General features: G+C 34.3%; 1 protein-coding gene and 1 pseudogene across 2 annotated transcripts in view; one reads left to right on the plus strand and one right to left on the minus strand.

Moving 5' to 3' along the window:
• Nucleotides 1-2,043: 2,043 nt before the first annotated feature.
• Nucleotides 2,044-2,542, plus strand: LOC114097143 (large ribosomal subunit protein eL29-like; annotated as a pseudogene).
• A 5,360-nt stretch (nt 2,543-7,902) lies between these two features.
• The window catches only part of Gas2l3 (growth arrest specific 2 like 3), a 33,487-nt gene continuing 19,713 nt past the window's right edge, over nt 7,903-21,676 (minus strand). For both annotated transcript variants that reach the window (XM_071609149.1, XM_027930998.2), the window contains 5 exons: nt 21,010-21,151; nt 18,888-18,951; nt 18,010-18,148; nt 14,192-14,299; nt 7,903-12,606 (listed from right to left, as the gene is read on the minus strand). In XM_071609149.1, coding sequence (XP_071465250.1) covers nt 11,287-12,606; nt 14,192-14,299; nt 18,010-18,148; nt 18,888-18,951; nt 21,010-21,151 — 1,773 coding nt within the window. In that variant the 3' untranslated portion in view covers nt 7,903-11,286. The remainder of the gene's footprint in view (nt 12,607-14,191; nt 14,300-18,009; nt 18,149-18,887; nt 18,952-21,009; nt 21,152-21,676) is intronic.

Genomic DNA, 21,676 nt, shown 5'->3' on the forward strand with positions numbered 1-21,676 from the left:
GCTACATTGAAAAGGCAGAGAAGGAAGACAAGTCTGAAAACAGAAGTAAGGGATCAGAGAAAAATCAGAAGTGTGGCAGGAGGACCACACTTGTGATTTCAGAAAGGAAAGATTGGCCATTCCAATACCCACTTCTTCCTGCCAAGGTTATTGCTGAAGTATTTGTCAAAATGGAATTCCCCTCAGTTTGAGTTCCTGAACTTCGTGAGAGGGACCCAGAGACCCTAATGGTTGCCTAACATGAGCTACAAGTCATAGATATTTTGTTTTTGCAGCAAAGCCCAGCTTATCCTAACCAACACATTGTGGTAACTTAAGGTTGGGGGAGTGGGGTGAAAAAAAGTATAATAAGAGGACAAAGGATTAAGGATGAAATATGGGAAAAGAGAGAAATCAATGATGTAAGAGAGGCTGTAGTTGGTTGGTTTGGGCTCTGGAGAAGCCTCAGGGTTAAATTACCCCATGCATGCTGGCATACCACATATCAGGCACACTAGATAGGAGGTCACCCCACCTAACTGTAAGATGTTTGCAACAGACATCACCAGCATATTTTTCTTCCCAGCAGAAATCACTTCTAGAAAAATTAAAGAGCTCATAACCAAGTCTGAGATGAATTAGTGTCAGGCTGTCTTCAATGAACAGAATGTTCATTGTGCTGCTATAACAAAATATCATATACTTGGTAGTTTATAAACAATATAAAATTTCTCTCAATTCTGGAGGCTATAAAGTCCAAGATCAAAAAGCCAGCAGATTCAGTATCTGGTAAGTTTTCTCTCTCTGCTTCCAAGATGACATCTTGTTGCTCTGTACTGTGGAGAGGAAGAATGCTATGTCCTCACATGGCAAAGGATGAACTCACTCAGTCATGCCCTTTTATAAGGACACTAATCCCATGGATGAGAGTGGAGCCATCATGGCCTAATCACTTCCTAAAGACTCCACCTCTTAATACTGTTGTATTAGGGGTTCAATTCCAATAAGAATTGTGAAAGCACACAAACATCCAAACTATAGAACAGAGGCATGGAAGAAAGAGCTTCTAGGTGCCTCAGTCTCCTCATCTATAAAACAGGGGTAATAAAAGAACAAACCTCATAAATTTGTAAAAATTAAATGAGTTGCTACACATAAAGCACTTAGAACAGTGTCTTGTGAAAAGTGAATTCTAACAAAGTGTGATCTCAGAACCCCTTCTGGTTTTGGAAACATCTCTAAATAATAATGGTGAAAACTGCTAATGGCTCTGTTGCACTCATTTGAATAATAAGGATGTAAAGAATGGCAAAGTTTTGCTGGATAAGGAGGTAAATAGGCATGGTAAACAATGAATATATTTTACATCTCTACCAGCTTCAAAGCTAGTGTAGTTAAATAAAAACCTATCTTAATTACCTTAAGCAGTTGTGTTTACATTAAATTTAAAATTAAAATTCATCTATATTAAAAATTTATCTAATAGGAATTCTTGGGAGGAAGAAACAATCAAAGATTCAGGATAGCTAAGAGACCTTTGACACTTTCATGGAGTCCTTGAAAGTCATATTGGAATAGAATTAAGGGATAAGAATGATTATGTCTAACAAAATAAACTCTGTAAACCTCAGAATATATGTGTAAAATACCAAAACACCAATAGAAAAATTTAACCAATTCATTGTTTTAACTGGATGATTCCCAAGTACTGATGACTGATAGTTTTAACAAATTGAATCAATAGCTATTTTTGACACTGTAGTGTGAAAGTTGGAGTAGCACCACTGGAAACTGGGAATTGAGTATGTTAGATTTCCACTGCCATAACAAATACCTGGCAAAAATCAATTTAAAAGAAGCAAAGGATGCCAGATACACTGGCACACACCTGTAATACCAGCAGCTTGGGAGGCTGAGGCAGGAGGATCAAGAATTCGAAGCCAGCCTCAGCAAAAGCGAGGTGCTAAGCAACTCAATGAGACCCTATCTCTAAATAAAATACAAAATGGGGTTCTTCCTCTTCTGGTGTCAACCGCTCCAGGAGCAGCAGCTTACAATGCAGACATGACCAAGTCCAAGAACCACACCATACACAACCAATCCCCAAAATGGCACAGAAATGGCATCAAGAAATATGGATCACAAAGATATGAATCTCCTAAGGAGGTAGACCCCAAGTTCCTCAGAAATATGAATTTTGACAAGAAGCAAAACAAGAGCCTAAAAAATATGCATAAAACAATGCCAAAGCCATAAAAGCATGTGCCAAGGCTGTCAAGGCCCTTGTAAAGCCTAAAGAGGTTAAGCCCAAGATGCCAAAGGGTGCCAGCCACAAGCTTGATCAACTTGCCTTGCTTGCCCATCCCAGGCATGGGAAGTGTGCTCGTACCCACATGGCCAGGGATTGCAGGCTCAGCTGGCCAAAGGCCAAAGCCCAAGCCCAAGCCAAGACACAGGCTGCAACTCAAGCTCCAGTATCAGTTCCAGCTCTGGCTCCAGCTCCTGTTACCAAAGGTACAGAGCCCTCAAGGGTGCCCAGGTCCCTGTGAAGGCTCCACAGTAAAAGCCTCTGTGAATGTGAGGACAGGCCTGGTGTGACCCCTGAGCCCCTGTCTACAAGAACTGGTGTCCTCCTGTGCTATTTGTACAAATAAATCCAGAAGCAGAAAAAAAAAAAATAGTGCTGGGGATGTGGCTCAGTGGTTGAGTACCCCTGAGTTCAATCCCTGGTAACTTCCTCCCCACCCCACCCCCCAAAAAAAGGCAGCAGCAGCAGCAGCAGCAAAAGCTTATTTTAGCTCAGTTTCAGGGATTTTAGTCCATGGTTACTTGGCCTTGTTGCTTTGGGCCTGAGATGGCACAGCACATTACGGCAGAAGCAGGTACTAGAGGAGGAGTTTGTACCTTACGGCATCCAGGAAGTAAAAGAAAGAGAAGGTTCTGGATTCGCAATATCCCTGCAAGGGTATGCCCCAGTGACCTACCTTCCTTCCACTAGACCCCCACCTGAACCTTAAAAGTGGTGGGACCTTTAGAAGGTGGGGTTACTAAAGTACCACAGGCTAAGGACCAAGCTTTTAACACATCGGCCTTTGGGGGACATTTCAGATCCAAACTATAGCAATGAGGGCCTAGAACATTTTATCTCCCACTCAGAAAAAGGCTTTGGGAGATCCCAGTGTTGGCCATTTAGGTAAGATTTGTGATTTTCCAGGATCCAGAGATAACACAACCTTGCAGATGTAGATACTAATGACAAGTAACATCCATGTATTTAAGCATTTCTAGCCACAAAAAGTGCACATTTGAATTTGGGATGATCCAGGGGACATATCCATATCATATTGGTCTCGATGACCTAAAAGGTCAATGCTGGAAATAGAGGGCTCCTTGATACAAAAGACCCCCTTAGGTAGCGCAGACCAAATTCAGGACTTGTTTTCCTAGAGTACAAGACAAAGCAGACATTCCCAGACTTTTAAGGAAAACTATGTGGGTTTGGGTCACCATGGTCTAGACTATGTGACCTATTAATCACAAGCTGATTGGCAAAGGGTGGGTTTCTATGATCTAAGGGTAGTCAGTTCCTTGGTTGACCTAAGCAGTGGTCTGATAATCAGATTCTGTCTTGAGACCTTGAACTGGAAAATGGTATCAGTATTTTGGTTTTTTGTTTGTTTTTTAAGAAAATACACAAAGCCTGAAGGTTAGCAAGTGTTTGTGGCAGAACACCAGAAAGAAGAGGTGGTATGAACTTTAAATAAGGCAAAGGGGAGGGAGAGGAAAGGAGGGGGACAGGGGTAGGAAAGATGGTGGAATGAGACAGACATCATTACCCTAAATACATGAATGATATGACTCTGTGTTCAACCAGCAACATGAAAAATTGTGCTCTATTTGTGTAATATGAATTGAATTGCAATCTGCTGTCATATATAACTAATTAGAATAAATTTAGAAATTTTTAAAACAAGAGGTGGTAACTCAGGCTCAGATGAAGAGATAAGGTGACCCTAGCCCTAGAACTCCCTGGACTTCTGAATGACTCTTTTAATTCAAATTTCTGTGAGGCTCATTGTCCAGGTATTTCTGAGTTGCTGCCAGATTCCTGTTGTCCTTTTGGCTGTAGCCATAAAACCACTCACTATAAGAGAAGGCTGAAGTGAATGCTTCTCCAAACCAAAAGAACTGAACTAAATACACAAGTAATCACAGGATGCCTTTGGTTCGTTTGGGCTATGAGCCATCCAGGAAGATTAGAAGCAGTTTCCTCTGACATCTGCTGGGGCAGCAGGACAAGGCACTGGGATGTCAAATCACAGGGAACATCTGCTGAAGGCTGTGCTTCCCTCACTAACTGAAATGGCTGGACAGAGTTCAGCCTACCACAGGGCAGGTTGGAGATTCCTTCTTTCTCATTGTGGTGCACTTGATAAGACTGAGGTGCAGCTTAGTAGAGGGGGCTGGGGCTAGTGTCATAGGAAATAGAGAAGCATCCTTGTATCAGAGATGTTTCCTGATTTTTAAACTAATGGCTTACCCAGAGAAAGATCAGATTTCTTTGTTTCAATAACCTATTTAGGTCTTGTCTCTGTTCTATTTTCTGAGTAATAAGCCTTAGCACTAAATGACTCTTGTTCTTGAGGCTTGAACACAAATATCAGTTATTCCTCCCTCACCACCACTACTTTGGGGTCCTGATCTGAAAACACAAGCTATTTTCATGGAGGTTTTAATCCCATGAGTAAAATAAATCACAAAGAAAAACTGAGTGGGTACAAGCTAAATAAACTTCATACTTTTTTCTTAAACTACCTGAATGACAACTAATTTCCTTGAGGGTAACAACTGGTCTTACCACTATATACCTAGCATGGAGCATGTAAGTTGATGCTGAGGGTCAAGTAGAGTCAGAAAAACTGTTTGCTGAATGAGCAAATTAATAAATTGGTGTTTAGTGCATTTTGGCCCAAGAAGACTGCTTTAGAACCTATTACAAATAGAGGGAACCGGCTGGGCTAGACAAATGCATTGAGGACCTATTGGGACCACACCCTAGATGCCTCATATAGCCTCCTGGGATGGCTTCCTCTACCATTTTGACTTTTTGTTGCTCCAAGGTTGGTCTTAAAAGAATTAAAACTAATAGACTATATAAACAAACTACCTGGTCTGAGTTTCCTCATCCGTTCAGAGTGAGTATGAAATTAGGCAGCAGCAGGCACTGGCTAAGCTAAGTCAGTATGTTATGCTCTGAGTAGTTTTTCACAACCCTGAAAACAAATCTTTTAGAATAAAAACGCGGGGACTGGGGTTATAGCTCAGTGGTAAAGCACTTGCCTCATATGTATGAGGCACTGGGTTCAATCCTTAGCACATAAAGATAAAAAAGAATCTGGATGGTAAATGGGGATGTTTCCAACCTTTTTATTTGTTCATTTTAGATATACATGACAGTTAAGTGTATTTTGACATATTATGCATACATGGAGTATAACTTTTTCTTCTATGTTACAATCTCTAGTAAGTATTAAGGTACTTGAGTGAACAAATCCATAACCTCAAAGCTTCTCTTATTAATGCCCTCTTTTCTTCTCCACTCAGAAAGTAAGCTTTTTCAAATTTTACCATGACATCTTCTCAGAAAAATCCTTGCACTGTAGGTGAATCAACAGAACTAAGCTAGAGGTTCACTTTACATGTACTGAGGGCTTATTTCTGCCAGTGAAAGGAGATTCCCTTCCCTCCTGACTCCCATAAACACTTAGGCACTATCTGAACATAGCAGATGCAGTGGTGAGACAGTTTCCATTCTAGGTTTGGTGGGAGATATAGATAAGTTAATGGGTTATTCTAGTGTAAGAAACAATGCAATGATAGAAAATCAATATAAGGCAGGAAGAAAGTACACTGGAGGCATCCAACCCAGATTTGGAGGATCTGGAAACTTTAAAGTAAGTGATATTTAAGCTGAGATATGAAGGATAACTGTCAGCCAGGTGATAGGATCCGCAGGAGGAGTGGACAAAGTCAAAGGAACAGCACCCAGCTCCCAGCTCCTGCTGGAATATCCCCTTAAATCTCCAAACTATTATCCCTCTAAACTTGCCCTTTGAGCCTCATAGATTTCAAAGACTGTAATTCTCAGCAGGGTTGTTTTTTTTTTTTTTTTTTTTTTAACCTGTAAGGAGTCCTGAGGCTTCATGAACTTCAAAAAATGCTTTTGCTGAAGCCTGAGGTAAACAGAAACTATGGCAAATAGCAGTTTGAAGACACTTGCCTCCAACATATTTCAATGCTTGGGAGTACAATAAAATTGAAAACACCACATTCTACTCCTTTTTCAATATATACCACAGTTTGATCTATGCTTCAACAATTATTTATTGGATTCTTGAACACAGCATGGTGCAATGAATAATTGAAAGGATCTACATAACACAACTCTGTATCACATTCTCAAGGCTGTGTGAAAATTTTAATTTATTCCCTTTGGAAAAAGCTGAAACCTGCTGGCTCAGAGGACAATCATTTTTAAACATTTTTTTAAAGAGGAAGTTCTAGGACCACCTACATTACCTTTTACCAACATCTATCTCCATTGCATTGTCATGAAATTTATTTTATTGTACTGACCTAAGAATTGAGGGCAACTATTCCATTGTTCCAAGAATCCAGTAAACATTGCGAGGTGCTTTATAACCACCAATTAAACTAAAAACATAACCACTATTAAACTAAAAATATGGTCTTTAATCTCTAAATTTTTACATCTACAATAATTAATAAACAATTACATCAAGATTTTTCTAAGAAATAATGAAAAAAATAGGGAATGATATTATAGATTTTTTTAAAATGTCAAATAAATCCTATTTTCTGAATCACATTAACATGCAGCAACTAAACAATTTATGGGAAAGTATAAGCAAAGTCACTAAGATTCAATTAATCAATTCCAATAGGTATTTTTTGCATTCACTGCCATTTCTCTTGAGGCTTAGTTTCTCCATTTATAAAAAGTGAGTTCATTCATTTATCCATTAATAATTATTGAATGCCTATTATATAACAGGCATTGGTTTAGACCTTGGAAACACAATGTTAAACAGAATAGCTGTAAATCCCGCCTTATATTCTAACAAAGATAATATCTATCTCACTAAATTGTTGGGAAGATTCAATGTTATGTAATTAGAAGTGTTTTGTCACTTGTGAAGCACCACATAAACCCAAGTGTCTTAAATATCATGACTGTCCTATTTATCCATCTCCCAAAGCATCCTCCACACTAAGCAGTATTACTAAGCAATCTGAGTAGATGCAGAAGCATTTCAACATTTGCCACAGTTGACTATTGGACATCCTTAGTAGTCACATCCAACTTCAATTCATTCACTTTATTTGTTCCTTTCCATATGATAATTTGAGAAACAATTTAAAGTAACTTAAGAAAATCAGTTGTTTTCAATAAAATGTATTATAGAAAACCCTAAGAGACTAGCCACAAGAGGTAAATTATAACAGATAAACACTTAGGGAGACTATATCCTATAACAGGCAGTATGCTATCCCTGGCCAAAGGCAGAAAATTAGAACTATTATGTATTCATGGTTTATCATTGCAGTCTTTCAAAACAAATTACTTCATTTCCAAATGTACTACTTTAAAATAAATTAACATCTATATAATTTTCAATAACTGTATGGTATTTTATGGCTATACCAATATTAATAATCTGTTTATGATTAAATTGTTTACAGATTAAATCTTTAAAATGTATTGTTTCATCAAGATCAAGTCTTTTGTGTTTTTATACAAGGGCAAAACTGTATGTCTACTGTATAACAGCTTAATGTAATAACATGAATTTTTGTATTTTCAGATTTACTGGAAAATGCTTTAATATTTTATAATATTCTCCAAAATTTTATAAAATGAATCTAAATTTAAAATGTCTATATTCTCCAAAAGGTTAGGAAAATTCTGTGTAAGTTGTATGTTTTCTTCTTGAAAATATCATAGGAAATACATATTAAATCAATGCTTTTTATAATTGCTGTCTTGAATATAGGAAAAAGATGAGTTTTTCCAGAATATTCTCACTTCACAAAAGTGTGAAATTAAAACAGGATTGGAAATCTGGAAATTTCTATTATCAGAAGACTTCTGTGAATACAATGCTAGTGTGACCTAAAGAATTTAATACAATAAATTTATTAAATAAGAGTCTGGCCTTTCTGGAGCAAACTTCTAGCAGATACAGAAATTTGGGGGAATAATACTGTTGCTTAATGGCAACATCTTATAATCTTAGGAACCATAAAATATATTCGGTAAGTATAAAGGGGGCATTTTAATTAGCCAAAGAGCTATTCTCAAATTATGAATGCTTCATGTATGCAACTTCACATATGAATCAAGTGATTAGAATGTATTCAGAATACATCAAAAAAAGTAAACTGAGACCTTGGATTATGTTAAAATTTTAATACTTGAGAAAAATATAAATTAAAATCAGATACAAATACTGCTGGCACAAGAAAAGAATATATGCAAATGTGAAGTCCCATGGATTCAGTAAGTGAACCTGGATGTAAGAATATATCATAAAAATCTGCTACTGAGCCTTTTAAAAAGAAGTTATAGATACTAACTAAGTCAGACCAAGATGGAAAGATTGGAGAAGGAACAGTAGTTTTTCTTCAAATAATTCCTTATTCATTGAGAACTGTAGGCTCAGCATTGAGAGGAAAGTTCAAGGTCATCTAATTTATCAAGCCATTTTGAAGATATTAGCTTTAAACACTTACTTAAAGTCCAAAAAACATAAAAATAAACAGCCTTTCATTTCCCCATTAAGGTTTTATTATTATTTAGTTGTAGATGGACACAATATCTTTACTTAATTTTTATGTGGTGCTGAGACTTGAACCCAGTGCCTCACACTTTAGGCAATCTGCCACTGAGCTACACCCCCAGCTTAAGTTTTATATATTAAAAAATTATAGTAAGAAAAAACAAAAACATTTCATTTTTAAAAATAAAGCACACATTATTTCTTCTTCCAGGTATGTAAGTAATTTAAGTTTAATATTCATTTTATTCAATGTTAAATACCAAAAGAACCTATAAAGTCTCACACTAATATTAAGAAGAAATGGAAACTTTATTCTAACTTCAACAATGTGAAACTGTTTTAAAAATTGTTAAAGTGATTACAAACACAGCTCTCTAGGAGAACTTCAAAATATATTTGAAGAAATTAGTTGTCTTTCAGCCATTAGTTTCTTACAAAACATTTATTTTGGAAAGGAAGGCTGTATATAAGTACAAATTCATCTGACATAAATATATCTAGAGAAATTCCCCATTGCTGAAGAATATATTTGTAAATTGAATTCTGATTTTTGAAATAAACAATTCTTTGGTTAATTCTGGAATTTGTGTCAGGTGCTTCTGGAATACTGTTATTTTTTATTTCTCTCAACACAAAAGTTAATGTTTACAAGATTGTAAGACCTACTTGGTTCACAGGCTAGCCATAATACCATTTACTTTTTTCCTCTCAGTTCTAAAAGTTACTGATATAGAACCATTGTTTGGTCTTATATGGAAAAAAATTCTGTGAAGGTAAAATTCTTTCTCTTTGAAAGATGCTTTAAATATTTCTTATTACTAAAAACAATGCTCCTGTCACCTCTTGAACACTGACTTCTCTCCCCAAGGATGTAAATATTATCCCTTTCAATGTCCAGAATAGAGGAACTAAACTAAATATTTGGTGGCTGTCTCTTTTTTTAAAAAATCATTATTTATTTTATAAATAAAATAATCATTTATTCAAAAAACTAACCTGACTTTTTAACTGTGATCCTCAGGCAAAAGATCACTTATTTTAATAAAAAGATCACTTACTTTAAAAAAAAATATTATGTTATAACCTATAGAATATTAGTAGCCAACTTAAATGCTTATTCCGTGATTGTACATAATTTTGTTCCTATAAAAAATATACTTGAGTTTAAAACAATAGAGAAATACAAATCTCAATACTGAACATAAATGCTGTGATAATACTATAAAGTTATTAAAAGTGCCCTTGAAATTTCTCAAAGTACATTAATAATTTTTAAATAGTCACAATCCCTTAAATAAATTATTTACCACTATCACTTTGGGTGGATGAGTCTATACACTCATACAAAATCTGGGTAGTTTCTTGAAAGTATCTGCCTAGAGAACAAAGTGCAGCATACATGCTGTCTGCTTTAACTTAATTAAAGAAAATTAACAGAATTGGAAGAATGTAATTAAACCTGGTTATGTTATCAAAAGAAATAACATTTGATAGAATTTATATACAGTATCTCTCAAAGATTCTTTTAATATCATCTTAATTTTAAGATTGTTAGAACATATTTTAATGTAAAAATTCATACCTGCTTTCATAGGGAATTGCATTTAAAATACCTGTAACATGATGAAAGCCAATAAATCCATTTCTGCTCTAATACTGCACAACATCCATCTAAAATTATAAGGTATCTAAATTTTTACAGATGATGTATGTAAAATCTTGTTTTGTTTTTACTAAATTTGCTTATATTTCAATAAGCTTATTTAATTGTTTTTAACCAAAATATTAGTGATAAAAAAATCAGTTCCTTCTGATTTGGAAAACTTGAAAATATTTAAATAATAAGAATTCTACCTAACCCAGAGTAATGCCATGCCAATCAGCAGCAGCCATTAGTACTTAGTATTGCTGAATCAGGTAATCCTGATGAGGAAATTAAATTAGGTGCCTTTTATGGGACAAACACAAAACCGTTGCTTTCTTACTGAAATGTAGTAACTCTTAATGTAAGCACCAGTGTTGCCATTAGCAGGTATAAAACCTCCATGTTTAATACCCATTCAAAAATATAACAACTATAGTTATAATAAAAATATAACAACTATAGTTATAATTCTAGTAGTGTTATTTGACTTTTACATTTCCCTTAACAGACAGACATTAACAAGATGCTATGGCTTAAAAATTACCTGTATGTCTATAATAATAAGAACCCTTTGGTGATTCTACACTTGTTTGCCTCAGAAGGATAGCTTCTAGTGAATTCAGACATGTGACTTCTGATGAGCCTTCTCCTCATCCCAGCCTCCACCTCCATCCCCTACCTTCTTATATTTAATGTCTGCACCTATTTGAACAAACACAAACAGGAAAAACCTTTAAGATTTGAAGCTAACTCATTCATTTTGCTCCTTTCTTCTGACTTCTTAAAGTGACCCGCATGTATTTATTTTCTAGGTTTCTTACTTCCAGTCATAACAAAATAATGGTCATCATCCTCCTTTTTCTTTGTAGTAGGTTTTTTTTCTCCACTATCTGTTCCCTTACCAGATGAGGGTGGTTTCCTGGTTGAAGCTTGGGGTTTGCCACTCTTTGGAGGCCCTTTAGCTGAATACTGGCCCTTAGGGGCAGGGTGTGCTGACTTTGGTGCAATTTGTGTTTTGGCAGCAGACTGGGGAAGACTCACAATGGACAGTGGAGTACGACCAGGAGACTTTGAGGAGCTGGATCCTGTCTTCTGGCATGTACTTTTATTCTGAGGCTGCTTTTTGGCACCTGAAACTATCTTCTTATCTTTCAATTCTTGTGCAGCTTTTGCAGGACAAACTGAAGATACAGAAACTGGTTGATTTAAATTCAAGGCAGATTTAAGTTTCTGTGCTGGGATTGCCCCTGTTTGTAGGCTTCCATTAGATGCTTCAGTCTGTGTTCCTAGATCTGTAGCTGTGGTTTTAGAACTGGGTTTTGCCATTTTTCTAGGGGACTGAAAAGAAGGAGAAGGTTTAGGCCTTACCTGTATATTTGCTTTTGGTAACTGTGGACACTTTGATGAACTTACAGGTGCAGGTGAGTGAAATAATGCATCATCCCTAGAAGAAATGTGACTGTGTTTCAAGTACCTTGATTGAGTTTTTCCAGAACACTTATTTGGCAAAAGTTTAGGCTCAAGAACACCTGTAGATTTCTGGCAGGGAAGAGCCTTGACCTTTTTGGGGGATGTGACACATTTTCTCACTGACTCAGATACACAAGGTCCAGTTCTTGATAAAGGTGGTGAAGAAGTGTTTTTATCTACAGGACTTAAAGAAGCAAGGGAAGATGAAACATTGTTTGAAGGAGCAAGTGGTTTCTTTGTTACACCTTTTGAAGACTTGAGCTTGAGATGAGAAGATGCTGAAGAATCTGGAAATTTCGAACGGACTGACATGGAGCCTGTATTACCTTTTAATGAAGAAGCAGGCAGCAATACACCTGTTGGGTGAACCTGCTTTTCCTTGCTCCTTGGAATACCAACTAGCGCGCTAGGCTTTAAGTTTTGTTTCTGAAACATGTTAACTGCTGACAAAGGATTCATTTCAGGAAGTTGAGGTGTTCTGCTGGGTGAATCAGGAATACTTTCATTAGAAATTCCTTTTTGAAATGCTAGAATTTTTTGTTCTAGTGTAGCAAACTGTAATGTTCGACATGGATCATATTTAAGCAAAAATCCTTGAAGAGTATCCCAGCCTCCTCCAACACGGACCATGACATGTTTTCCATGAAGCATCTGCCCCCCAAAGAAAGTGGAAAATAAAGCAGAAAAAAACATGAGGTTTAGAGTTACAATTTATTAACAGCCACAAATTGTTACAGCTATGATCTATGAAACTCAGTATTTGTCAACAGCTTGACTATAAATTGACAGTCTCTTTCTTGTTTTTCTTTCTTTCTTTCTTTTTTTTTTTTTTTTTTGGTGGTGTTGGGAATTGAACTCAGGGCAACCACTCTACCAACTGAGCTATAGCCCCAGCCCTCTTATATTGTTAATATAATAAATTTAATGAGTCTTAAACTATGCAAATAACAACTGAAGTTCTCCAATTTGTAATGAAAATATTTACATATTATTTATGTGCTAAAAATCTAAACTGTTAATATACAAAACTGCAAGAGCAATACAATGAAGAGTTGAATACTGAAGGAAAGAGAGGAGTGAGGGAAGAAGAGGAAGAGAAAGAGAAATGGTGACTTAAAGTGAAAAAAAAATGCTTCATACTAAAGAAAAAATAATTAGGGGAAAAAAGATAAAAATAAACAAAATCTTGTATTTTATAAATTAATAAATTATTTTCATATATTAGTTTAATTTTAATCTTCAAAATACGTGGATTTAATTTATTATTCTTTCTTCCTTGCAGATAAGAAAATTATGGCTTTAAGAGGTTAAGAAATTTGAACCTGACCTCAACATGTTCTGGGTTGCCAGCCCCTAACCCAAATGACACTTTTGCAGGGATAAGACCAACTCTGATTCTTACAGACCAGGCTGAATTTCAGGCCCCTGTCCACTCAGCTGGTAAATCTGCACAACTGCATGAGACTAGCCACAAGTTTTAACTCTAAGTCCCATCCTCTGTGCACCATTCACTATATCATATCGCCTTTAAAAAGGAAGTTAATTAAAAGATAGAAAGAGGTTTGGGCATGTGACTCGGTAACAGAGCATTTGCCTAGCACACACAAGGCACCAGGTTCAATCCCAGCACTGCAAACAAACAAACAAATAAATAAATAAATAAAATTGCAGGTTTTTTTTTTAAAAAGAAAGTATATGTGGGTGTTTCTGTGAAAGCAGGACAGTGGATGGAAATGTAATGAAAACACATGAAAGAGAAGAAAATGTGGATGGTGAAGTTATATATTTAAATCTTTTATGTTCATAGATCAAGGAAAAATAGCTCTTGTATCAGAAGTAAAAAGAATGCTAAACAAGTGAAATTTCAATCTGTTAATCAGAAAAGGGGACAAGTAAGCAATTGCAGACGGGACAAAGAAAGGTAATGAACATGTATATCAACAGATTGGTATGCATACTGATGCTATGTCAATAAGAAAAAAGATCCTATGCTTAAGGCCCAAAGTATATATCATTATAAACTGTAGTGTTTCTGTTCTCTTTACTTACTATGGATAATAATCTTATTAGACATTTTGTTTCATCTTATGGTGATGTACAGTGAAATTCTTCCATTAACAGCATCCTTTATTCCAACTTTTTTAAAAGCAAAGGGGGTGCAAAGGAGTTGGTAAAGCAATAAAATCAATTCTAAAACAAGATCTATGTGTTTATAGACTGTAAATAATAGACTTACCCTTATGAAGAGTATTTTATCCCCTAGTCGGTATCGTCCTTCAGATAAGTACTCAATAGAAAATCGATGAGAACAACTACAAGGAGGATCTTCAGCAATATGTTTAACCTAAGATTTAAAATATGTAATAAAATTTGGTGCTAGCTATACAAAGTATTTTGTTTAAAGTTAAAATGCAATGTTATTTGATAGGAAGATAAATCACAAAGACAAAAGTTTAACTATATAATATCTCTTCTCCTTTACTTATTAACAAATACTGAGATTAGACGTTGCCAATCTAACACAAAAGCCAACAGTGATGGAATCTAGGCCTCCCTCTCTCTCTGCCCAAAATGCAGACAGGCTTGCAGTGAGCTCTTGACAGCTGAAGAAGGTCTGCAAATGTGGAACAGGGAGGTCAAGTCAAAACACATTTGGTGAGACCATTATTAAGCTTGACTTGTGGAATTAAGCATTTGTGTCAAATCAAAAACTGGCCAGATAAAGGCTAAGGAGGAATTTTAACTTCTCCCTTAATATTGTACTAAACTAAGATTTATTCAAAGTTATTTAAATATACAAAGACATATTCCTATCTATTCACCCATGACTAGGTAAGATTCTTAAAAGTTTCAATCCAAGATGCATTTTTCTAAAAGTGTTTATTCTCTTTCAATAGTCTGCTAAGGAGAAAGGAATCAGGGGAAAACTCCACTTCTATATCTCAAGAATTATTTTTATCTCAGTAAATGAAAAACGAAGATGGTAGAACTATAGTAAATATAAAAAGAAATTCAATAACTCCATATTCAAGCTGGGTACACACCTGTAATCCCAGCTACTCAGAGGCTGAGCCTGGAAGATAGAAAGTTTGAGGCCAGCCAGGGGAATTTAGCGAGACCTTGTCTCCCCACAAAAAATAGGAAAGAGGGGCTATGGTTGTGGTTCAGCAGTAGAGCGCTTGCCTAGCATGTTTGAGGCACTGGGCTTGATCCTTGGCACCACATAAAAATGAAAAAAAAAATGTATAAAAAAAGTTGTATTTGTTTAAAAAATAAAATAAAATAGAAAAGAGCTAGGGTGTATATAGCTCAGTAGTAGAGTGCCCCTGGGTTCAGTTCCCATTACAGGGGAGTGGGGGAGATCTATACTTAAAACATGGAAATTAAAATAAATTAATTAAATGAAGACTTTTTTAAATCTGTCTGAAAAAAATGTCACATATATGCCACTATCAAAAATATTTGACTTTTCTCTAAAATCACATTTTGCAAAAATAAGATCATGAATATTTTTCTCAATTACTTGTCACACAGAGGATATCTAAATAAATTAATTGATTTAAGTGGGTTATGAACTCCCATTTTTACCCCGTATACAGATTGCAGAATCACATCGGTTACACATCCACGTTTTTACATATTGCCTTACTAGTGACTGTTGTATTCTGCTACCTTTCCTATCCTCTACTATTGAACAACCAATAAAAAAAAAAAAAAAAAGAAAATGTAAAAATGTTAACAATAAAATTAAAATTATCTATAGTTTTATTATGGGAACTTTTAATATGTATATGTATATAAAATTATATTATTAATAAACTAGAAGGAATTTTTAAAAAAATTTAAAAAATTAATTAATTAATTAATTAATTGACTTTAACTTAGGTATGATGTTAAAAAAAATTCTCTTCAGGTAGGCCCAATTTAGCTGAACACTGAGGAATTTATTTGATTGCCTTAATTATCTACCCAAGATCATATATTTATAGGTGGACGATAAAAATATTCATATAGCACATATGTAAGGAAATGGGTTCATTTGTAGTTTCCATAGCAAGAACGCTGATCTCAGAAGTCACTTTCCTTGTTTAAAATATTGCTAGTGCTAACCATCAACACTTACCCATAGCTCAATAAGACAGTGACTCTAAAATAAGAACTGTGGATAAGAAGTGTTTGCTTCTGGTTTTATTTATTGCATAATTAATATCAGAATACTAAAGGAAATAGCTAAAAAAAATTATCTCCAATGATACATCACTATTATTTTCATTCTCTTTGTTTCTATATATACATATTTTTCACAAAATAAACATTTTTTTGTTGCTACACAGTTGTCATGATGACCACATAAAATTATGATTCTGTTAAGATAATGAATCCTAATTCACTAAGCCATTTCCCCATTGGAAGCTTTTTATACTATTTACAATTTTTACCAATATAAATAGTGCAATAAGCATTTTTATTTGTTTTTCCTGTTTTCAATCATAATAAAAATGGAAAAGGAATATTTTTGTAGCTCATGATATCTGTCAATTTGTTTTTTAAAAGTATGCATCATTTTCAATTACTAATAGCAATCCTTAAGTGTAGTTTCACCAGAATTTACGGGTACTGTTTTGTTTGTTTTTTCCCCCTGCAACACTGGGAATCAAACTCAGGGCCTCAGCTATGCCAGGCAAGCACTCTACAACTGAGCTATATCCCCAGCCCAAGTTTCATAATTTTGAGAAATTTTGCTATTGGGACAAATGGTTTTTCAGAGCTATATTAATCTGATTTCCTTGATTATCAGCAAGTTTCAACATTGTACTTTCTGTTTGTGTGACCATAGTCTCTGCCCATTTCCCTACTAAAAATTTCATAGTCTTTAAATAATAGTGAAATTAACATACTATATTTCTCACTTAATAAAAATACTTTCCTGATATTTCCTTTATATTTTATTATAGTCTTTAAGGTTACAAAAAATTTTAAATAAATTTTACTTTTCACTGGCTGTATTACTTCTGCATTGATTACTTATGGTCACCAAATGTATCAATAAAATAATGTAGGTAAATATATTTTGATCTGATAAAGGCATGGCTGACATAATCTTAAACTTGTCTTGCAATGCTATCTGAATGTTTTATTGTTGACTTTTGTTATATTAAATAAATCAATCAAAGCAATACTTTCTAAATGTTTATTAGTAATGATTTATTCATTATTTTGGACATTAAGCATTTCTATAAAATGCTATAAACTTTTGAATTACTCTAAAGAACAATCAGTGGAATATGTTTGATACTCGGTTTACCTCTGTCACTTACACAGTAGTCATTGCAGAAGACCCACAGCCTAAGGAATGTAATTCTATTAACTTCTATAGAATGAACAAGTAAAGTTAAGAAAATCTTCCATTGTAACCCATTGTCTAACAAATATGTAAAGACTGTATCAGGGGGAATATTAAAAAAAAATTGATTTTTCCATTACAATTTTTCTTCTTCCTATATTGTCCAAGTATCAGTATATCATCTACTTCACCTTGGAAATCACCTTAGATTTTCTCCTTCCCTCATAATCAGTCACTAATTCCTGTCAATTCTATCTCCTAAACCTGGCTTATAATTGTTCCTTTGGCTCTATGCCCATTTCTGCTCAAATTCAAGTTCTCAACATCTTATATTTGGATTATTACCATAAAACCAATTTAGCCTTTATATGACCATGAGAGTAATCCTTATCATTTGTGAGGTTATTATACTATTATATTTTTTAAAAAGAATTAATGAATTTTTGCAGCTTATAGTACCCTTCATGATAGGTTTCAGGCTGTTTGCCCCATGATTCCTCAATTACACATTCATTCCTCATCATAAGCAAGAAATGACAAATCTCCTCTAAGATAAAGTACCCATCAGAGAGTGGGGATTATTAACTGGTATGTATTCTGAATAAGAAATATTTTCTTTTAAACACAGTATAACCAGTGGCAGTATAGGAAAGCATGAAACTACGAGACTTCAGGTAGGATAGTCAAAAGAAAATATGGTGATTACTTACAGCTTCATGTAGCTCTTCATGCTGACAGCACGATTTTGGTATGTTGATAGAATCTTCAGGTCCAGAAGTATTAAGCAAGGTCTCTTCTAACTCAATTTCTTTCTCAAGTTTTACTAACACTGGTGGCTCAACCCCATATCTGAAAATAAGCCAGAAAATCTGATCATTCAAGCAAAGGTGGACCAAGAACTTCCTTGTATATCAAGATAGATTGCCTTTTATTTTTAGAACAGAGATCATATGATTCTCTTCTACAAATTGTTTCACTGGGACATCTAGAAGTGCCTTTTTTAAAAAATATTTTTGTTTTTTAATATTTATTTTTTAGTTGTAGTTGGACACAATACCTTTATTTATTTTTATGTGGTGCTACAAGTGCCTTTTTAATGTCTCACAGATTACCAAAAATCCAGATTACAACTTTCACATCATTGCATGTATTTGGTTACTATAGTTCTCTATATTCTTCCTGAGATCCTGAACGTTGGCTTTAAAATCAACCAGAAAGTAAAGAAGGTTTAGGGCATACCAAGCCTTAGCCTTCTTGTCAGATCCTGTGTTCAGAAATTGCTTTGCCTTGGAGTGCCTTAGGACTACATTCCCTTGCCCTATTCTTAATCTAAACATTTTAAGTAATCACTTTCACAATTTAATATTAAATGAAGCAAGATACGTGAGGGAACAAATGTTGACATATGCTCATGCAAATAGAACAAATAAAGACACAAAAAGAAAGATAATATAGGAAATTAGGTTACTTCATTTCAATCAAGAATCACTTTCTTTCATTTTAGAAAACCATGTTCTATCTAAGCTAAAATTAAGTAACTTAAAAGAGCTTATGACACTGGAATTCTGAAATATTGTGGAATACATACCTTGACACAATGCGGCCAATTTCAAGCAGACAAAGATATACTTGTCTTGGATCTTTGTGTAAAACTGTGGGAAAATAAAAACATATTTTAAGGAGGAGAATTAGAAATTTTTTTGACATGGAAGAGAGAAAGAAAAGAACAATGCAGGCAGTGGGTTTACTTGTTTGGAAAAGACTTAGAAAAGACATTTTTATTTTCTCCACATATTGTTATTTTCTATAAATTATTTTTAAAAACTGGCTAAAAAGAAAAGGATTAACATTTACCATGGATCTGATTTCTATAGCATTTTAGTTTTTGAAAACTATGGGCTTAGTAATATTACACTATTTTTATTTCGGATCTCTCAATAGGAGATACCATTAGAAGAAATATATCACCTTAATTTTACCCTAAATTATCTTTGACTATATGTCATTATCTCTGAAATGTCACAAAAACAGAAGAGGAGAATATAAAGGTAACTCAGAATTAAAGGTAAACAGAGATACTGTTTATAAAAATTTTTAAAAAAAGTCCTGATCACAGAATTCATGTTAAATGTACCAATATAGTAATTGTAAATCATCTTCTTTCTGTTCTGGTCCTTATTAGAAACTCTAGGAAATTTCTGAATCTGAATCTAATAATGTATAATGTGTGGTGAGTTTTATGTACACTGATCCCTCCAACAGAAATGGCATTTGTTCTTTGATTTCTGAATAGCACCTTATAATATACCCAAAGCACAAAGTATTGTTTTTCAAAGCAATAAAAAAGCCTATATTCAAGTTTAAAATTCATACCAACAAATGAATTTATCCTAATTTTTTAAATCTGTTTTTCCAAACACTTAGGATTACCTAAAATTAGCATTTGTTTCTCTTAAATTGCTTTGAGTTACTAGTAAAATGTAAACATTTAAGAGGCTCATTGCTGAGGCCTTTAGAGAGTAAAAAAAATTAGATCATCAGTTCAATGCCTAAAACTGAATTACTTACTGGTATTGACAGTGAGCTTCAGGATAATCAGAGATATCTCTTACTGATATTGAAAAATACACAACAATCTTATATTCTTTCAGAGCCAGAAAACTAGAAACTAGAGAAGGCAAAGCATTTCCTTTTCCCTTTGATTTCTACAAGCTGGATGTGCCATCAAATACTGCTACAGTATTAGCAGTGATCAACACACCTGGACTAAAAGCAGGGTGTATACTAAGGGGTGAAAGAATAACCCACTTCCTTCTACCCTAGATAGGAGTATCCAGTGGTGCAGGTGATAAGGATGTGCACTGTCAGAAGTAAATTTAAAGACTATAGTAACACCAATTAAAAGTCAATTTGCCTTTTATTATCCCCACAAAATTAGCAATTGTAAACAATGTCAGTGATAAAACTTTTCCCTACCAGGGCAGATTCCCACCATGCCTACCCTTGATAGGCTACTGTTCACATCATAGCATTGTAAATTCTACTTGTGTATTGTAGACATATATACAGATGTATATACATATATAAATGCTTTGAAGTATGTGTGTGTGTGTATAGTCTAAAAATAGCTACCACTTTAATAACTATACTGATGCTTCTGTTGACTTAAAGGAAATGAGAAAATGTCAATAATTCTTCAGTAAAGCATGACTTTTCAAAAATGAATAATCAAAAACATTAATCCATTTGGATAATCAAGTTGGCAGCTGTTGTTTACAAGGTAAATCTAAACACTATAAACACACACCATTTGGCTTTCTATTATTTATGTAATTATCCGATTAAACAGAAATTACTAGTAATTTAAACTTAGTAAAGTAAACTTGATGAAAACATTAATTAGTAAGCATTAGTCCAGAACTTCCCACAACCAATTCATTAAATAAAATATGGTTGGGGCATTCTAAATATATAAAATACTTAACTATAAATGAAAAGCTTAATGTATTTAATTTAATATATGATTCTCCAATTGTTCAACATAAAATTAAAGTACAAATTTTTCTAAGAAACTGAGATATGGCATTGTAAGTCACTATTTGGAAAGATGAAATTTTGAATCCTTATTTGGAAAGAAAAATTAGGAGGGAAGGACACAAAATACCCTAACAAACATTAAAAACTCTAACAATGATAGCAATACCACTTACCTAAACCTTCAGATTCAAAGAGGTAAGTTTCATCAACCCCAATGTCTCTACACCAGTGAAGAAAATTGGCGGTATTGTCTCTGGCAAAGAATGAACCTGATGCAGCATCTTTCTTACAAGGCACTTTTCTCATTGGAAAATTCTGGAAAAGACATAAGGTTCTTTTTATTAGACATCCATTTCAATATTATAAAATAAATGATTATTGCTTTGAATTTAACTAAAAAGTACACAACTTTAGGGAGAAAATATCTTTTTTTAAAATACTTAATTTTAGTTGTAGTTGACACAATACCTTTATTTTATTGATTGATTGATTGATTGATGCAGTGCTGAGGATCGGACCCAGGTCCTCACACGTGCTAGATAAGCACTCTACCACTGAGCCACAACTCTAGCCCGGGAGAAAATATCTTTTTTTTTTTTTTTTAATATTTATTTTTTAGTTCTCAGCGGACACAACATCTTTGTTTATATGTGGTGCTGAGGATCGAACCTGGGCCGCACGCATGCCAGGCGAGTGCGCTACCGCTTGAGCCACATCCCCAGCCCGAAAATATCTTTAAAAATGATTTTATTTCACTTTTAGTATACTCAGAAAATGATTCCTTAGAAAATAAACTGGTCAAAATTATCAGTAGGATCAGACTTCTTTAATCTCTCTTTT

The sequence above is a fragment of the Marmota flaviventris genome, chromosome 3 (assembly GCF_047511675.1).
Source record: "Marmota flaviventris isolate mMarFla1 chromosome 3, mMarFla1.hap1, whole genome shotgun sequence".
Taxonomy (NCBI): domain Eukaryota; kingdom Metazoa; phylum Chordata; class Mammalia; order Rodentia; family Sciuridae; genus Marmota; species Marmota flaviventris.